Consider the following 15,031-nt stretch of genomic DNA (forward strand, 5'->3'; position numbering starts at 1 on the left):
TAAAAAAAAAAAAAAAAAAGAGGCTGACTCTAGCTCAGGTCATGATCTTGGGATCCTGGGATGGGGCCCTGCTTCAGTCCCCATGTTGGGCTCCACGCTTAGCAGGGAGTCTGTTTCTCTCTCTCCCTCTGCCCCTCCCCCTGCTCATGCTCTCTTTCTCTCTCTCAAATAAATAAATAAAATCAGAGATAGTCCAAGATGGCGAAGGAGTAGGAGACCTTAGTTTCATCTGGTCCCAGGAATTCAGCTAGATAGCTATCAAATCATCCTGAACACCTGCAAACTCAAGCAGAGAGCTAAGAAAAGAAAAGCTGCAAATCTACAAATAGAAAAGTGACCACTTTCTGCAAGGTAGGAGGTGCAGAGAAGTGAATCCGAGGTGATATATGGGGAAGATAAACTGCAAGGGGAGGAAGCCTCCATAAGCCGGCACTGGAAAGTGATATAGCAGTGGAGTGCAAAATCAGCACTTTTAGATGTCTGCTCTGGTGAGGGACATCCCTGCCTGAAAGGTGCTCAGGTGGTGAAGTGGGGGTGGAATCCTAGGTGGGACAGTGTGGTCTCAGGATCCCTGGGGTCACAGGAAGACTGGAGGTGCCTGAGTGCAGAAGAGCTCCCAGGCATCAGAGCAGGAAAGCCGGATGCAATCAGCGAGCCCAGAAGTGGGCTCTCAGCTCAGGGTTGCCATATACCATGAACCACCACCCGGTTGGGCTCAGCAAGCAGCGGAACCATAGTGAGACCCCTTCTTTCTCTCCTGGCTTAGAGACTCGAAATGGGGTTGCATGCCTCAGATAGAAATGCTTGGTCACAGGCTGGGTGAGCACTACGTGTGGATGGAGACCAGGGAGACAGGAGTGATTGACTGCTTTTCTCTGAGGGCACTCTGAGGGGGTTTTGGCTCTGGGGCTGGAGACTGGGAGGCCGCCATTTTCATTCTCATCCTCTAAAGTGGCACAGAAAACCTTCAGGGAACAAAAGCCACATAGAGTAATCTGGAGCAGCTTGCTTAGCCTGGCCCCCAGTGCAATTCCACCCAGGGCAAAGACACCTGAGAATCAGTGCAACAGGACCCTCCCCCAGAAGATCAGCAAGAACATCTGGCTAAGACTAAGTTTACCAATCATACAGAACTGCAAAACTCCAGCACTAAGGGATAATAGTATATAGAATTCATGGTTTTTTTCCCCATGATTCTTTAGTCTTTCAATGTTAATTTTTTTCTCTTTCTTTTTTCAACCAATTTTTTATTTTATCAACTCTTTTAAAAATATTTTTTAATTTTCATTTTTACAGTTACATTCTATACTTTCATTGGATTTAATTTTATTTTTGTATAAGTTATTCTTTCTTTACAATTTTGGGATGCAGTTTCTTCTAACAAATAGACCATAATACACCCAGAATCTAGTGTATGGCTCTGTTCTTTTCACCTGTCTGATCATATTCTCTCTTTTTTCTTCTTCTTTTTTTTGTTGAAGTCTTTTTAAATTTTCATCTTTACAGTTATATTCTATCCTCTCAATGTATTTGATTTTATTTTTGTATATATATAAGTTTTTCTTTCTTTACAATTTTGGGATGTAGTTTCTTTTAACAAACTGATCAAAATACACTCAGGATATAGTGTATTGCTCTGTTCTGTTCACCTGTTCATATTCCTTTTTTTTTCTTTTCTTTTATCTTTTAATTTTCATTTTTACAGTTAAATTCTATCCTTTCATTGTATTTAATTTTATTTTTGTACATATATAAGTTTTTCTTTCTTTACAGTTTTGGGATGGAGTTTCTTCTAACAAACAGACCAAAATACACCCAGAATCTAGTGTATGGCTCTGTTCTCTTCACCTGTCTGATCATATTCTCTCTTTTTTCTTCTTCTTTTTTTTTGTTAAAGTCTTTTTAAATTTTCATCTTTACAGTTATATTCTATCCTTTCAATGTATTTGATTTTATTTTTGTACATATATATAAGTTTTTCTTTCTTTACAATTTTGGGATCTAATTTTCTGACAAACAGACCAAAACAAACACAGGATCCAGTGTATTGCTCTGTTCTGTTCACCTGTCTGATTATAGTCTCTCTCTCTTTTTTTAATTTTTTTCTTGGTTTCAGGTCTCTTCTGAATTAGAGAAATTAGAGAATTAGAGAAAAAAATTTTAATTTTTTTCTTGGTTTCAGTTGATTTGCTTAGTGTATATTTGTCTGGGGTCATTGTTGCCATTTTAGTATTTTGTTCTCTCGTTCATTTATTCTTCTCTGGACAGAATGACAAGATGGAAAAACTCACCTCAAAAAAGAGAACAAGAGAGTACTGACTGCCAGGGACCTAATCACTATGGACACAAGTGAGATGTTGGAACTAGAGTTCAGAATAATGATACTAGCTGGCTTGAAAAAAGCATAGAAGACAGTAGGGAATCCCTTTCTGGAGAAATAAAAGAACTAAAATCTAATCAAGTTGAAATCAAAAGGCTATTAATGAATGCAACCAAAAATGGAGGCTCTAACTGCTAGGATAAATGAGGCAAAAGAGAGAATTAGTGATATAGAAGACAACATGATGGAGAATAAAGAAGCAGAGAAAAAGAGAGATAACTACTAGATCACAAGTGGAGAATCTGAGAGATAAGTGATACCATAAAGCAAAACAATATTAGAATAATTGGGATCCCAGAAGAAGAGGAAAGAGAGAAGGGGGGAAGGTATATTGGAGCAAATTATAGCAGAGAACTTCCCTAATCTGGGGAAGGAAATAGGCATTCAAGTCGAAGAGGCAGGAGAACCCCCCTCAAAATCAATAAAAATAAGTCAACACCCCGACATATAATAGTGAAACTCGCAAATCTCACAAAGAGAAAATCCTGAAAGCAGCTCGGGACAAGAGGTCTGTAACCTACAAGAGTACAAACATTAGACTGGCAGCAGACCTAGCCACAGAGACCTGGCAGGCCAGAAAGGCCTGGCATGATATATTCAGGGTGCTAAATGAGAAAAATATGCAGCCAAGAATACTTTATCCAGCTAGGCTGTCATTCAAAATAGAAGGAGAGATAAAGAGCTTCCAGGACAAACAGAAACTATAAAGAATTTGTGATCACTAAACCAGCCCTGCAAGAAATATTAAAAGTGATCTTTTAAGTGAAGAGAGAGCCCAAAAGTAACATAGACCAGAAAGGAACAAAGACAATAAACAGAAACAGTGACTTTACAGGTAATACAATGGCACTAAATTCACATCTTTCAATAGTTACTCTGAATGTAAATGAGCTAAATGCCTCAATCAAAAGACACAGGGTATCAGATTGGATAAAAAAAGCAAGACCCATCGATATGCTGTCTGCAAGAGACCCATTTTAGACCCAAAGATACCGCCAGATTGAAAGTGAGGGGGTGGAAAACCATTTATCATGTTAATGGACATCAAAAGAAAGCTGGGGTGGCAATCCTTTTATCAGACAAATTAGATTTTAAACCAAAGACTGTAATGAGAGGGAGAAGGACACTATATCATAATTAAAGGGTCTATCCAACAAGAAGATCTAACAATTGTAAATATTTATGCTCCTAACATGGGAGCAGCTAATTACATAAACCAACTAATAACAAAATTAAAGAAACACATTGATAATAATACAATAATCGTAGGGGACTTTAACACCCCTCTCACTGCAATGGACAATCATCTAATCAGAAGATCAACAGGGAAACAAGGGCTTTGAATGACACATTGGACCAGATGGGCTTCACAGATACATTCAGAGCATTCCATCTTAAAGCAACAGAATACACATTCTTCTCAAGTGCACATGAAACACTCTCCAGAACAGATCACATCCTGGGTCACAAATCAAGTCTCAACTGGTACCAAAAGACTGGGATCATTCCCTGCATATTTTCAGACCACAATGCTTTGAAACTTGAACTCACTTACAAGAAGAAATTTGGAAAGAACTCAAATACATGGAAGCCAAAGAGCATCCTACTAAAGAAGGAACAGGTCAACTAGGAAATTAAAGAAGAATTTAAAAAATTCATGGGAACATGAAAATGAAAACACAACTGTTCAAAACCTTTAGGATGCAGCAAAGGCAGTCCTAAGAGGGAAGTATGTAGCAATAAAAGACTCTCAAGAAACAAGAAAGGTCTCAAATATACAACCTAACCTTACACCCTAAAGGAGCTGGAGAAAGAACAGCAAATAAAGCCTAAACCCAGCAGGAGAAGAGAATCAATAAAGATTAAAGCAGAAATCAATGAAATAGAAACCAAAAGAACAGTAGAACAGATCAATGAAACTAGGAGCTGGTTCTTTGAAAGAATTAGTAAGATTAATAAACCCTTGGCCAGACTTATGGAAAGAAAAGAGAAAGGACCCAAATAAATAAAATCATGAATGAAAGAGGAGAGATCACAACCAACACCAAAGAAATACAATTATAAGAACATATTATGAACAACTATATGCCAACAAATTAGGCAATGAATCATTGAGCACTATATCAAAAACTAATGATGTACTATATGTTGGCTAACTGAACATAATAAAAAAAAGAAATGAAAGTAAAAAAAAGAAAAATAAATAAAATAAACTATGACATCTGAGACAACTGGAAAAAAAAGAAGATATGGTATATATATATACAATGGAATACTACTAAGCCATCAAAAAAATGAAATCTTGCCATTTGCAACACATGGATGGAACTAGAGGGCATTATGCTAAGTGAAATAAGTCAATCAGAAAAAGACAAATATCATATGATCTCACTCCTATGTGGAATTTAAGAAACAAAACAGAGGAGCATGGGGGAAGGGAGGGAAAAATAGAACAAGATGAAATCAGAGAGGGAGACAAACCATAAGAAACTCTTAATCACAGGAAACAAACAGGGTTGCTGGAGGGGAGGGGGTAAGGGAATGGGGTAACTGGGTGATGGACATTAAGGAGGGCATGTGATATAATGAGCATTGTGTAGTGTGTAAGACTGATGAATCACTGACCTCTACCTCTGAAACTAACAATACATTGTATGTTAACTAACTGAATTAAAATTTAAAAATTAAAAAAAGAAAAAAAAATAAAGCTCAAATAAATAAATAAAATCTTTAAAGAACAAAAAAGGAAGAGAAAGGTAGAAGATAGTTACCTAAGATGAAGCCAAAAAAAGACATTTCATAATGAATCCAACCCTGCTAATATCTTAATCTTAAGACTTCTAGCCTCCAGACTGTGAATAAATAAATTTAAATTTATTTACCATAGACTGGGTGTTTAAGCCATTCAGTCTATGGTATTTGTTAAGGCAGCCTGAGCAAACGAATATACCACTACACTGTCTTTCCTAGCAGTGAGTGCCAATTGAGGCAGTACCCTTGGCAGGTATCCAATGGCAAGATCCTAAGCAAATAGTTGTAGTGCCAGAATCTTCACAATTTTTCAAGTTGTTTATTTTTAATGGTAACATGTTCACATTCAAAATACTAAAACTATAAAAGAACTGGCTCTATCACTTACTAGCTCCCATATTGCCAGGTCCCAGTTCCCTTCCAGACACAACCAAAGCTACCTGATTCTTGTGTGTCTTTCTAAAGATATTCCATAAATATAAAAACAAGGATGTACAAATGGCCAATAGACACATGAAAAAAATGTTCAACATCACTCAGCATCAGGGAAATACAAATCAAAACCACAATGAGATACCACCTTACACTGGTTAGAATGGCTAAAATTAATTACGACAGATGTTGGCAGGGATGCAGAGAAAGTGGAACCCTCTCACACTGTTGGTGAATGCAAGCTGGTGCAGTCACTCTGGAAAACAGTATAGAGGTTCCTCAAAAAGTTGAAAATAGGGGCGCCTGGGTGGCTCAGTTGGTTAAGCGACTGCCTTCGGCTCGGGTCATGATCCCGGAGTCCCGGGATCGAGTCCCACGTCAGGCTCCCTGCTCAGCAGGGAGTCTGCTTCTCCCTCTGACCCTCCTCCCTCTCATGCTCTCTGTCTCTCATTCTCTCTCTCGCAAATAAATAAAATCTTAAAAAAAAAAAAAAGATTTTAAAAAAAAAGTTGAAAATAGAGCTACACTATGACCCAGCAATTGCACTACTGGGTATTTACCCCAAAGATACAAATGTAGTGATCCAAAGGGGGACCTGCACCCCAATGTTTATAGCAGCAATGTCCACAATAGCCAAACTATGGAAAGAGCCCAGATGTCCATTGACAGATAAATGGATAAAGAAGATGTGGTATATATATACAATGGAATACTACTTGGCCATCAAAAAAATGAAATCTTATCATTTGCAATGAGATGGATGGAACTAGAGGGCATTATGCTAAGCGAAATAAGTCAATCAGAGAAAGACAATTCTCATATGATTTTACTCCTATGTGGAATTTAAGAAACAAAACAGAGGAGCATGGGGAAAGGGAGGGAAAAATAGAACAAGATGAAATCAGAGAGGGAGACAAACCATAAGAAACAAACTGAGGGTTGCTGGAAGGGAAGGGGAAAAGGGGTTGGGGTGGCTGGGTGCTGAACATTAAGGAGGGTACATGATGTAATGAGCACTGTGTATTATATAAGACTGATGAATCACTGACCTCTACCTCTGAAACTAATAATATGCTATATGTTAATTAATTGAATTTAAATTTAAAAAATAGTATTAAAAATTTTTTTAAAGTATGTACATATATATTCATATATTCTATTTGCTTACTATAGACATTGTCCTCTCTTACATTTTTTTTCACAGAGGTATCTTGTAAATTGCCTTTATATGGAGGGATTTAATTAAGGACTAGTAATTCTGAATTGCAATTTGAGTTCTATCTATAATCTTTACTTACATTTTACAAATAGGAGAAAATGGAAATGTCTGAAGTCCTGTACATAATGAAGTCATGGAAGAATGTTGGTTTGTTAGATGTAGATGAGTTAATGGCATTTCTAACTCTACTAGAATACAAAAAGTTTAAAAAATAATTAATTACATAAACATTGAATAAAATTAAGTATAGTTTAGAACTTTTTGTAAGCAACTATGATGTTGATAATTCTGCTACAACAAAGATTTTCAATAAAAAGACATTTCAGTTACTTGAAATACAAAATAACAGTTTTAAATTTCCATCTAAGGAATTACACATATGTCACATGCTATCTCAACAGTGATAGTGGTGATTTTTAAAAAATACATTGACAACTAAACTTTATTGTTTACTGTATGATATAAATTCTAAGAGTTTTATGTGAAATAATGCTTTCAATTCTGACAACTTATGTTGTCAGTACTTAGGAGACAGTACTATTTTTATCTTCATACTAAATATTGGTGATGTTAAGTAAATAGTATTAATGGAGACTAATTCTTCATCTTAGTAAGTCTGGGTGGCCCAGCACAGAGTTACATATTTATAGAGTGGGCTTGAGAAACTGAAACTAATTTATTCATAAGTAGTGTTTCTATCACTTTCATAAATAAAGCAATAAACTTCCAAATAGATGATAAATGTGATTCGATTATAAATGTAACTAAAGGAGCACCTGGTTGGCTCAGTCAGTTAAGCGTCCGACTCTTGATTTTGGCTCAGGTCATGATCTCAGGGTTGTGAGATTAGGCTCCACACTGGGCGTTGGAGCCTGTTTAAGATTCTCTCTCTCCCTCTCCCTCTGTCTACCTCCCCCTACCACCACTAAAATAAATAAATAAATAAACAAATAAATAAAATACATGTAACTAAATAATAGTATCATCAACATAGTTAAGAAGCAACACAACTTGGCATTACAGTGGAACAAAAGATGATTCAGAGTCCAAATCTGGTATGATAATAACAGTAACAGTAATGATAGGATTGCTTTGGGTGATTAAAAAGTTAAATTTACAAAAGTGTAACAAGGGTCAGCAAGATTACTAATACTGAGATAAAATATAAAATTTTATTTACTGAACTATAATATTATGATTTCTGATTTTAATATTAATGCTATTTCCTCCATTCCTTTTCCTCAATCTTTGTAACTCTCTGTATATTATTCAGTTTTGATGCTAGAAGGATAATGAGTTACTAATAGTAACAAATGTAAATGGACAGATATGAGAAAAAAATGACAACCTGGATTGCAATAATCAAATTTTAAACATGAAAACTGTCTCATAGTAGACCTTCCATGTGAATGTATTGTACTTTTACATCAGATATGGGTAACCACTGATAAACTCAATGATTTATCCAAAATTTCTACCTGGTTCACTGTACTCTGGTTCACAATAGCTTTGAATGGCCAAAATCTCTGTGAAGCTGCATTTTATATCCTCAATGTCAATTCCATGCTTGGTAGTAAGATCTGAAAAGAAAAGTAAGAAAGTCTACTATCGGGCGCCTGGGTGGCTCAGTTGGTTAAGTGACTGCCTTTGGCTCAGGTCATGATCCTGGAGTCCCGGGATCAAGTCCCACATCGGGCTCCCTGCTCGGCAGGGAGTCTGCTTCTCCCTCTGACCCTCCTCCCTCTCATGCTCTCTGTCTCTCATTCGCTCTCTCAAATAAATTAATAAAATCTTTAAAAAAAAAAAAAAAAGAAAGTCTACTATCAGCATAAGTACTACTGTATCAGTTTTTTTGTAATGTTGTCCGTTCCTCTGTGGCAATGACTGTTTTATTTAGTATACCATCAGAGTGAACTGAAGGCTGAGAGTGTACCACCACAGTCCTTCAGTAAAGTCACGTGCCCTTTATATTAGCATTCATGGCTCTGTGTCCTGCTAATAAGCCAATGGGTAACCCTGCAGTTTTAAGCTCTGCTATATTTATAAGTTCTGGTATGAATTTGATCAACTTACTCAGGCTGACTTTTCATTCCCTTGCTTTGACTTGTAGGCTAATCAGTAATTCACTTGATTTAGTCTTGTCTATAAGAATTCCTTCAGGTTTGTGGTCTAGTAATGGCAAGCATCCCTCTTCTCAATGGATATCATAAATCTCCCTTCACTCCTCCCTAATATATATCTTTGATGATTTCAATTAGAATTTATAAAAGGATAAATATTTGGGCTTCAATTGTCATTAGAAAGAATTCAACAATATTTACTAAGTCTAACTGGGATAAAAGCTTCTACATTTTAGGTTATGATTCTCCCAGTCATCTGATTCCATGAATCATAACCTCACTCTGAGCTTCTCCATATCTAACTAAAGTCAGCATAGAAGTTGTTAGTGCTTTGTCATTGTTTATAAGAAAACAACTTTAAAAAATTAGTAGTCATAGGTGATTTAGTTTATTTGTATAATTATCTTGAAATGGTTAATTTTAGAGACGTTTTAAGTTTGTAGTTATATAACTTATATATATATATATACATATATATGTTAAATTATAAAGAGAAAGACAATGAGAAAAGAGTCTCATCAACAATAATTCTGAGATTTCAACATGTAACCTGAAGAACACTTCTTTTTTTAAATTAAAAAAATTTTTTTAAATTTAATTTTATTTTATTATGTTATGTTAGTCACCATACATCATTAGTTTTTTTTTTTTTTTTAAAGATTTTTATTTATTTATTTGAGAGAGAGAATGAGAGGGAGAGAGCATGAGGGGGGTAGGGTCAGAGGGAGAAGCAGACTCCCTGCTGAGCAGGGAGCCCGATGTGGGACTTGATCCCGGGACTCCAGGATCATGACCTGAGCTGAAGGCAGTCGCTTAACCAACTGAGCCACCCAGATGCCCCATCATTAGTTTTTGATGTAGTGATCTATGAATTCATTGTTTTCGTATAACACCCAGTGCTCCATGCAGTATGTGCCCTCCTTAATACCCATCACCGGGCTAACCCATCCCCACACCCCTAACTTCTTAAAAAACTGGAGGTTCAGAAAACAGTTTAATCAACATATTTTTATAACAAACATTATTAAGTAGTTTTTATAAGTAATAGATTTTTAAATTTATTCTCACCTATTCTGAAAAGCTTTTCACTTTCATCTGTATAATTTATTATTTCTGGCATTAAGTTTAAGGATTCCTTCAGTTTGGAGAGTGATGGAATATCAACTTCTTGTTTGAGGCTTGTAGGTATTAAGAATTCACACTCAGGCAAAATTGATGGCTGAAATAGTATAAGTAAAAGAAGCTTTTAGGGAAGTTTTCCAGATAAATATTTCTAGACTTATAAACATAGATAATTTGTTTAATTGGTGTATCAAATTTTAAACTAAACATTCAAAATTTTTAATGTTATGAAAACATTTAAAAAAAAACAGAGGTATAGTAGTAAAAAAATATATTACAAGCAATGTTCTGAGTAATGTCCTTTATGGCCACTGATTACACTAGTGATGTACAGTATCCTAGATGCAAAAATATCTTCTTTTGGGCTAATAACAAATTTTTAAACTTCTGAATTAAAAATAATCACTGCAGTAGATAAAAGATGGTTAATGGGGAGAAATAAAAAGGGTAGATGAAATGGAATGGATCTTCACTACACTCCATTAAATATGCTTCTCTTTCATTCCTACAGAACTAGACTCTACGTGCATAATTCTCAGAGCTAATAGGTGAGGGAGAGGGGGACTAGAGAAAAGGGGCTAATAAGTGAATACTGTCACCATGTGTGTGTGTTGTTTTGTTTTTTTTTTACCATGTGTGTTAAAATTTTTATTTGTAAGGAAACCCTTTAAATGCCTTAAGATATCTATATCTGTGTCTGTATCTATATCTATATCTACAACTATATCTATCTCCTTTGAATGTTTTAAGAAAAGCCCCAAATGTGAAATATTTTCAGTTGTCTCAAAAAAATGTTTAAAGTAACTTTGTAAATGCATCTAATCTATGTGGGCCTAGTTTTTCAAGTTTGTTAAACTGCAAAAAGTTATTTGCACTCTCAACTGCTAAAATTCTTTACACACTAATATCATAATAACAATTTTGTGTGCTATTAGAACTGTACGCTAAAAAAGAGGGGCTGCCTTTGAGGAATTTGATCTTTAATATGCAAAGATGCTATCTTCCTTATTAACCACTGGCAGCATCTAAAATGAAGTCTCAGACCATCTTTATTCTTACTACTTCAATGAGATCCCTTCTCTTACATAATGTAAGTGCTGTTTTGTGTATAACTCACAAATAAAAATAAACATTTCTAGCTCTGATTTCCAATTTTTTAACTAGAATATGACCACTTAATGTCCTATACCAGGTAGATTTATTAACATCATTAAGAGACGTTTTTAAATTCACTATACCTGGGCTGCACAACAGACCAGTTCAATCAGAATATATCTGAGTAGGACCCAGGCTTCAGTATTTTATTAAAACTCCCCAAGTAATTCCAATGTGTAGCCAAGGTTTAGAATCACTATCTTAAGGTAAATTTGACTTCATTATTGATATATTCAACCCACTCATTACCAAGTCTTTTTTAACTTGACATTAGTAGATGGTCAATGCATATTACTAAAATTATAAATTACTAACTTTTGTAAAACTATTACTGAAAGCAAGTATTACAGTTTGATTTAAACCTACTGTATCTTCTAGCTTTTCCTGACTAAAGTTCTCTTTATCCATGTAAAAATCTTCTTCCACTAGACCTTTCAAATCTTCTTGAAAAGAGAAACATTCCCTTAACAAAAAAAATAAACATTAAATTAGTGTTTATTAAAAGCAAGGTACATACTAAATGTAGCCAAATTAAATAATAATTTAATACAATGATTAAAACTGGAATTGATGTAAAGCAATGATAATATATTATTATTGATAACATCTAGACTTTTGAGCATACAAAGAATATTTTCTTCTTTAAAAATATTTACATCAGGGGCACCTGGGTGGCTCAGTCGTTAATCGTATGCCTTCAGCTCAGGTCATGATCCCAGGGTCCTGGGTTTGAGCCTCTCATCGGGCTCCCTGCTCAGCAGGAAGCCTGCTTCTCCCTCTCCCACTGCCCCTGCTTGTGTTCCTTCTCCCACTTTGTCTCTCTCTGTCAAATAAATAAATAAAATATTAAAAAAAAATTTACATCAGACAATTAAGTACCTGAAGAAATTAGCTTCTGTGAAGATCTGTCCTTTGAAATCTAAAATGGGATCCTTTACCAAAAATAGTTTTAGCCTACTCAACAAAGTATGCAAAGTTGGTAGCTGACTTTTATAGGCCATCAAGTTATTTAAAAAAATTATTTCTTCATCAATAGACAAATCTGAAAATAAATGTAAAGGAATAAGAAAAAAATCTAAAAGTTACACAAAGAGATCTTGATAGTTACTGCAGTCAGCCATTCAGACACACTTTAAATTCTTTAGTTCATTGTGTATATAAAGCATGCAGCATAGGATTAGCATATAGATAAAAGCTCAATAAATTTTAGTATTACTTAGTACACTCACTAGTAACCAAATATCCTGAAAGAGTTGTAATGGTTCATTTTCTTTTCAACAAAGATTAGTTTAATCAATGGAGTAAAATATCTTGCAGCCTTATGCTTCAAAACAACCAGGGGTAGCCTAAGCAAAGTTGTAAAGAAATAAAAGCATTTGACTTTTATGGAACCTAGTCTTTTCTTTGCATCATTGTACCTCTTAAAGTCTCTAATTCATCCCTAGAGACTCTGAGATGTAGGGAAAGGAGATGGTCTACAAAACCTACAAATGAGATCAATCGGGATTCTATCATTGTAATGACAAAAAAAAAAAATTGTTTCTATTGTAAAATAGTTATATGGCAAAGTATCTACTTGTGAAGTGTGATACATCTTATACATTAGGAAACACTACTGCCAAGAGTTAATTGCTGGAATAAATTTCTCCTGTTTATCCCCACCCTACTATGTTCAGGTTACTTTAGAATCTTAGCCAACGGGCGCCTGGGTGGCTCAGTTGGTTAAGCGACTGCCTTCAGCTCAGGTCATGATCCTGGAGTCCCCGGATCGAGTCCCGCATCGGGCTCCCTGCTCGGCAGGGAGTCTGCTTCTCCCTCTGACCCTCCCCACTCTCATGCTCTCTCTATCTCATTCTCTCTCTCAAATAAATAAATAAAATCTTTAAAAAAAAAAAAAAAGAATCTTAGCCAACTGTGTCAGTGCTTTAACAGTTTCTGAGCCAAGGGAGAGAACATAAAACCTGCTCCCATTCTTCAATAAGCTCCTGAGTGGAAAGAAGAAAAGGAAAATATAAGTTCAGATGAGGAACTCCTCAGAAAGCCAAACTCCCCAAAGCAAAAGCTACATTGAAGAGGGTGCAACAATTTCTTGTTCTGGGTAGTAACCTTTCAGTTAAGTACATTTAGAATGGCATGAGAGAGGAATAGCATGGAGTGATGTCTCCCATGACCAATTACATCATTGGTATGCATATGTTTAATAAATATGTGGTGTTAAGCAGGCAGCCAGGAAACACCCCTTTGCCTGGTGTTACCTTGAAATGCCAACAGAGAACTTGTTCCGTAAGCTAGCCTCCTAAGAGATTACTTATCTGAACCTGCTAAGTTCCTGATAATTTTGTGGCCAAGAGCTTCCCATGACAAATTTGGCATAGTTCTTTTATATACCAAAGAGAGCTAGCCAATCAATTCCATATCTATACAGGGCTTATGTGAGACAATTAAAGATGGTTCATTTGTACATCCACTCTGAAAGTATTAATGAAGTCATATTAATAGTAAAAACCCAAACAGCATTTATTTATATCCCTGTTTCCACCTTCCACTTCCAAACACAGGTCCTCTAGCCATCTTCCCTTCCTACAGGCTCATCCTAGTATTTCTGCAAGTCCAAGGAAACAAACATCTATCAGTTATGAGAACTTGTTTTCCAACCACCCATTTTTGATAAAGCCGCTTGAGGGCAGCATCACACCACAACCAATGTTCTTTGTAACTACACAAAAGTTGTTTTATGAAGGGTGCTAATTCCTTATATTCTTAAGGTTATACAACACTTCCTGGAGTTCTTACTTTATTACAGCTCTTCTATTACCAACACAGATATGAGGAGATTGTTCTCTATTGTAAAGAAGTGTTAAATTGTTACAAAGAAGCAAAATTTTACCTATGAAGAGAAACAGAAAATAGAGGTCTACTGACAGGAAAGACAAGTTTATTCTTGGCAGAAGATTCCTATGTCCACCTAGAAAACCCAAGGTAACTAAGTGAAAACAAATAAAGGAGTTCACTAGGTGTCTGATAAAAAATTTATAAAATCTCTGGTTTTCAAACATACATAAACACCCCCAAAATTAATGGAAAAATTCATTCATAATGGTAACAAGTATACAAACATCAAGGAATCAACATAACAAAAACGTACAGATAGCATATGCAGGAAACTACAAAACTTTAATGAGGACCATTTAAAAAAGCTGAATAAAAGGCAAGATAAACCATCCTGGCTAGTACGACTGACTATAGCAAAAAAAAAAAAAAAGTAAAAAAACACAATGACATTTCAATTTCTCAAGAGATCTGTTTTGGAACTTGAAAAACTGATTTGCTGAAAGTAAATCTAGAAGAATAAAAATGTGAGACTAGGGGAAAAAGTTTAATAACAAAAAAGAAGAGACTATCTATAAAGGTTATAATTACAGGTATGATACAATAATAGACAAATCAATAGAACAAAACAGAAACTCCAGAAACACTCTAACGTGGGTAAGGATTTAGCATATTTTCTAAGTGGCTTTTCTAATCAGTAGAGAAAGGAAAGACTATTCCATAAATGATATTGAGATGACTGCCAAACATTTGGAAAAATATTTTTTATCCTTACTTTTAAACATATATCAAAGTCTTAAGGAAAAACTTAAAGAAAATGTGAATAAACATTTATCTAATTTAAAGAAGAATTTTCTAAGTATAAAAGCAATGAAAGAAACCTTAAAGGAAAACATTGATGGGACTGGTTAGTTTTAAATTAAAGATTAAATATATCTTTGACATATACAGATAAAATATAAGAATAGAAAAATAGATAAAAGAATCATTTCACAAAATAAAAATATGCAAATGGCCAGTAAG

At 35.1% G+C, this 15,031-nt stretch overlaps 1 protein-coding gene across 1 annotated transcript in view; it reads right to left on the minus strand.

Moving 5' to 3' along the window:
* Nucleotides 1-15,031, minus strand: part of SHOC1 (shortage in chiasmata 1) — an 80,862-nt gene that overhangs the window by 52,794 nt on the left and 13,037 nt on the right. The window contains exons 3-7 of the mRNA XM_081804084.1: nt 12,059-12,221; nt 11,528-11,642; nt 9,971-10,121; nt 8,261-8,362; nt 6,862-6,970 (exon numbers count right to left, since the gene is read on the minus strand). Coding sequence (XP_081660210.1) covers nt 6,862-6,970; nt 8,261-8,362; nt 9,971-10,121; nt 11,528-11,642; nt 12,059-12,221 — 640 coding nt within the window. The remainder of the gene's footprint in view (nt 1-6,861; nt 6,971-8,260; nt 8,363-9,970; nt 10,122-11,527; nt 11,643-12,058; nt 12,222-15,031) is intronic.

Source organism: Leptonychotes weddellii, chromosome 14 (genome assembly GCF_054177405.1).
Source record: "Leptonychotes weddellii isolate Sample4059 chromosome 14, ASM5417740v2, whole genome shotgun sequence".
Lineage (NCBI taxonomy): Eukaryota > Metazoa > Chordata > Mammalia > Carnivora > Phocidae > Leptonychotes > Leptonychotes weddellii.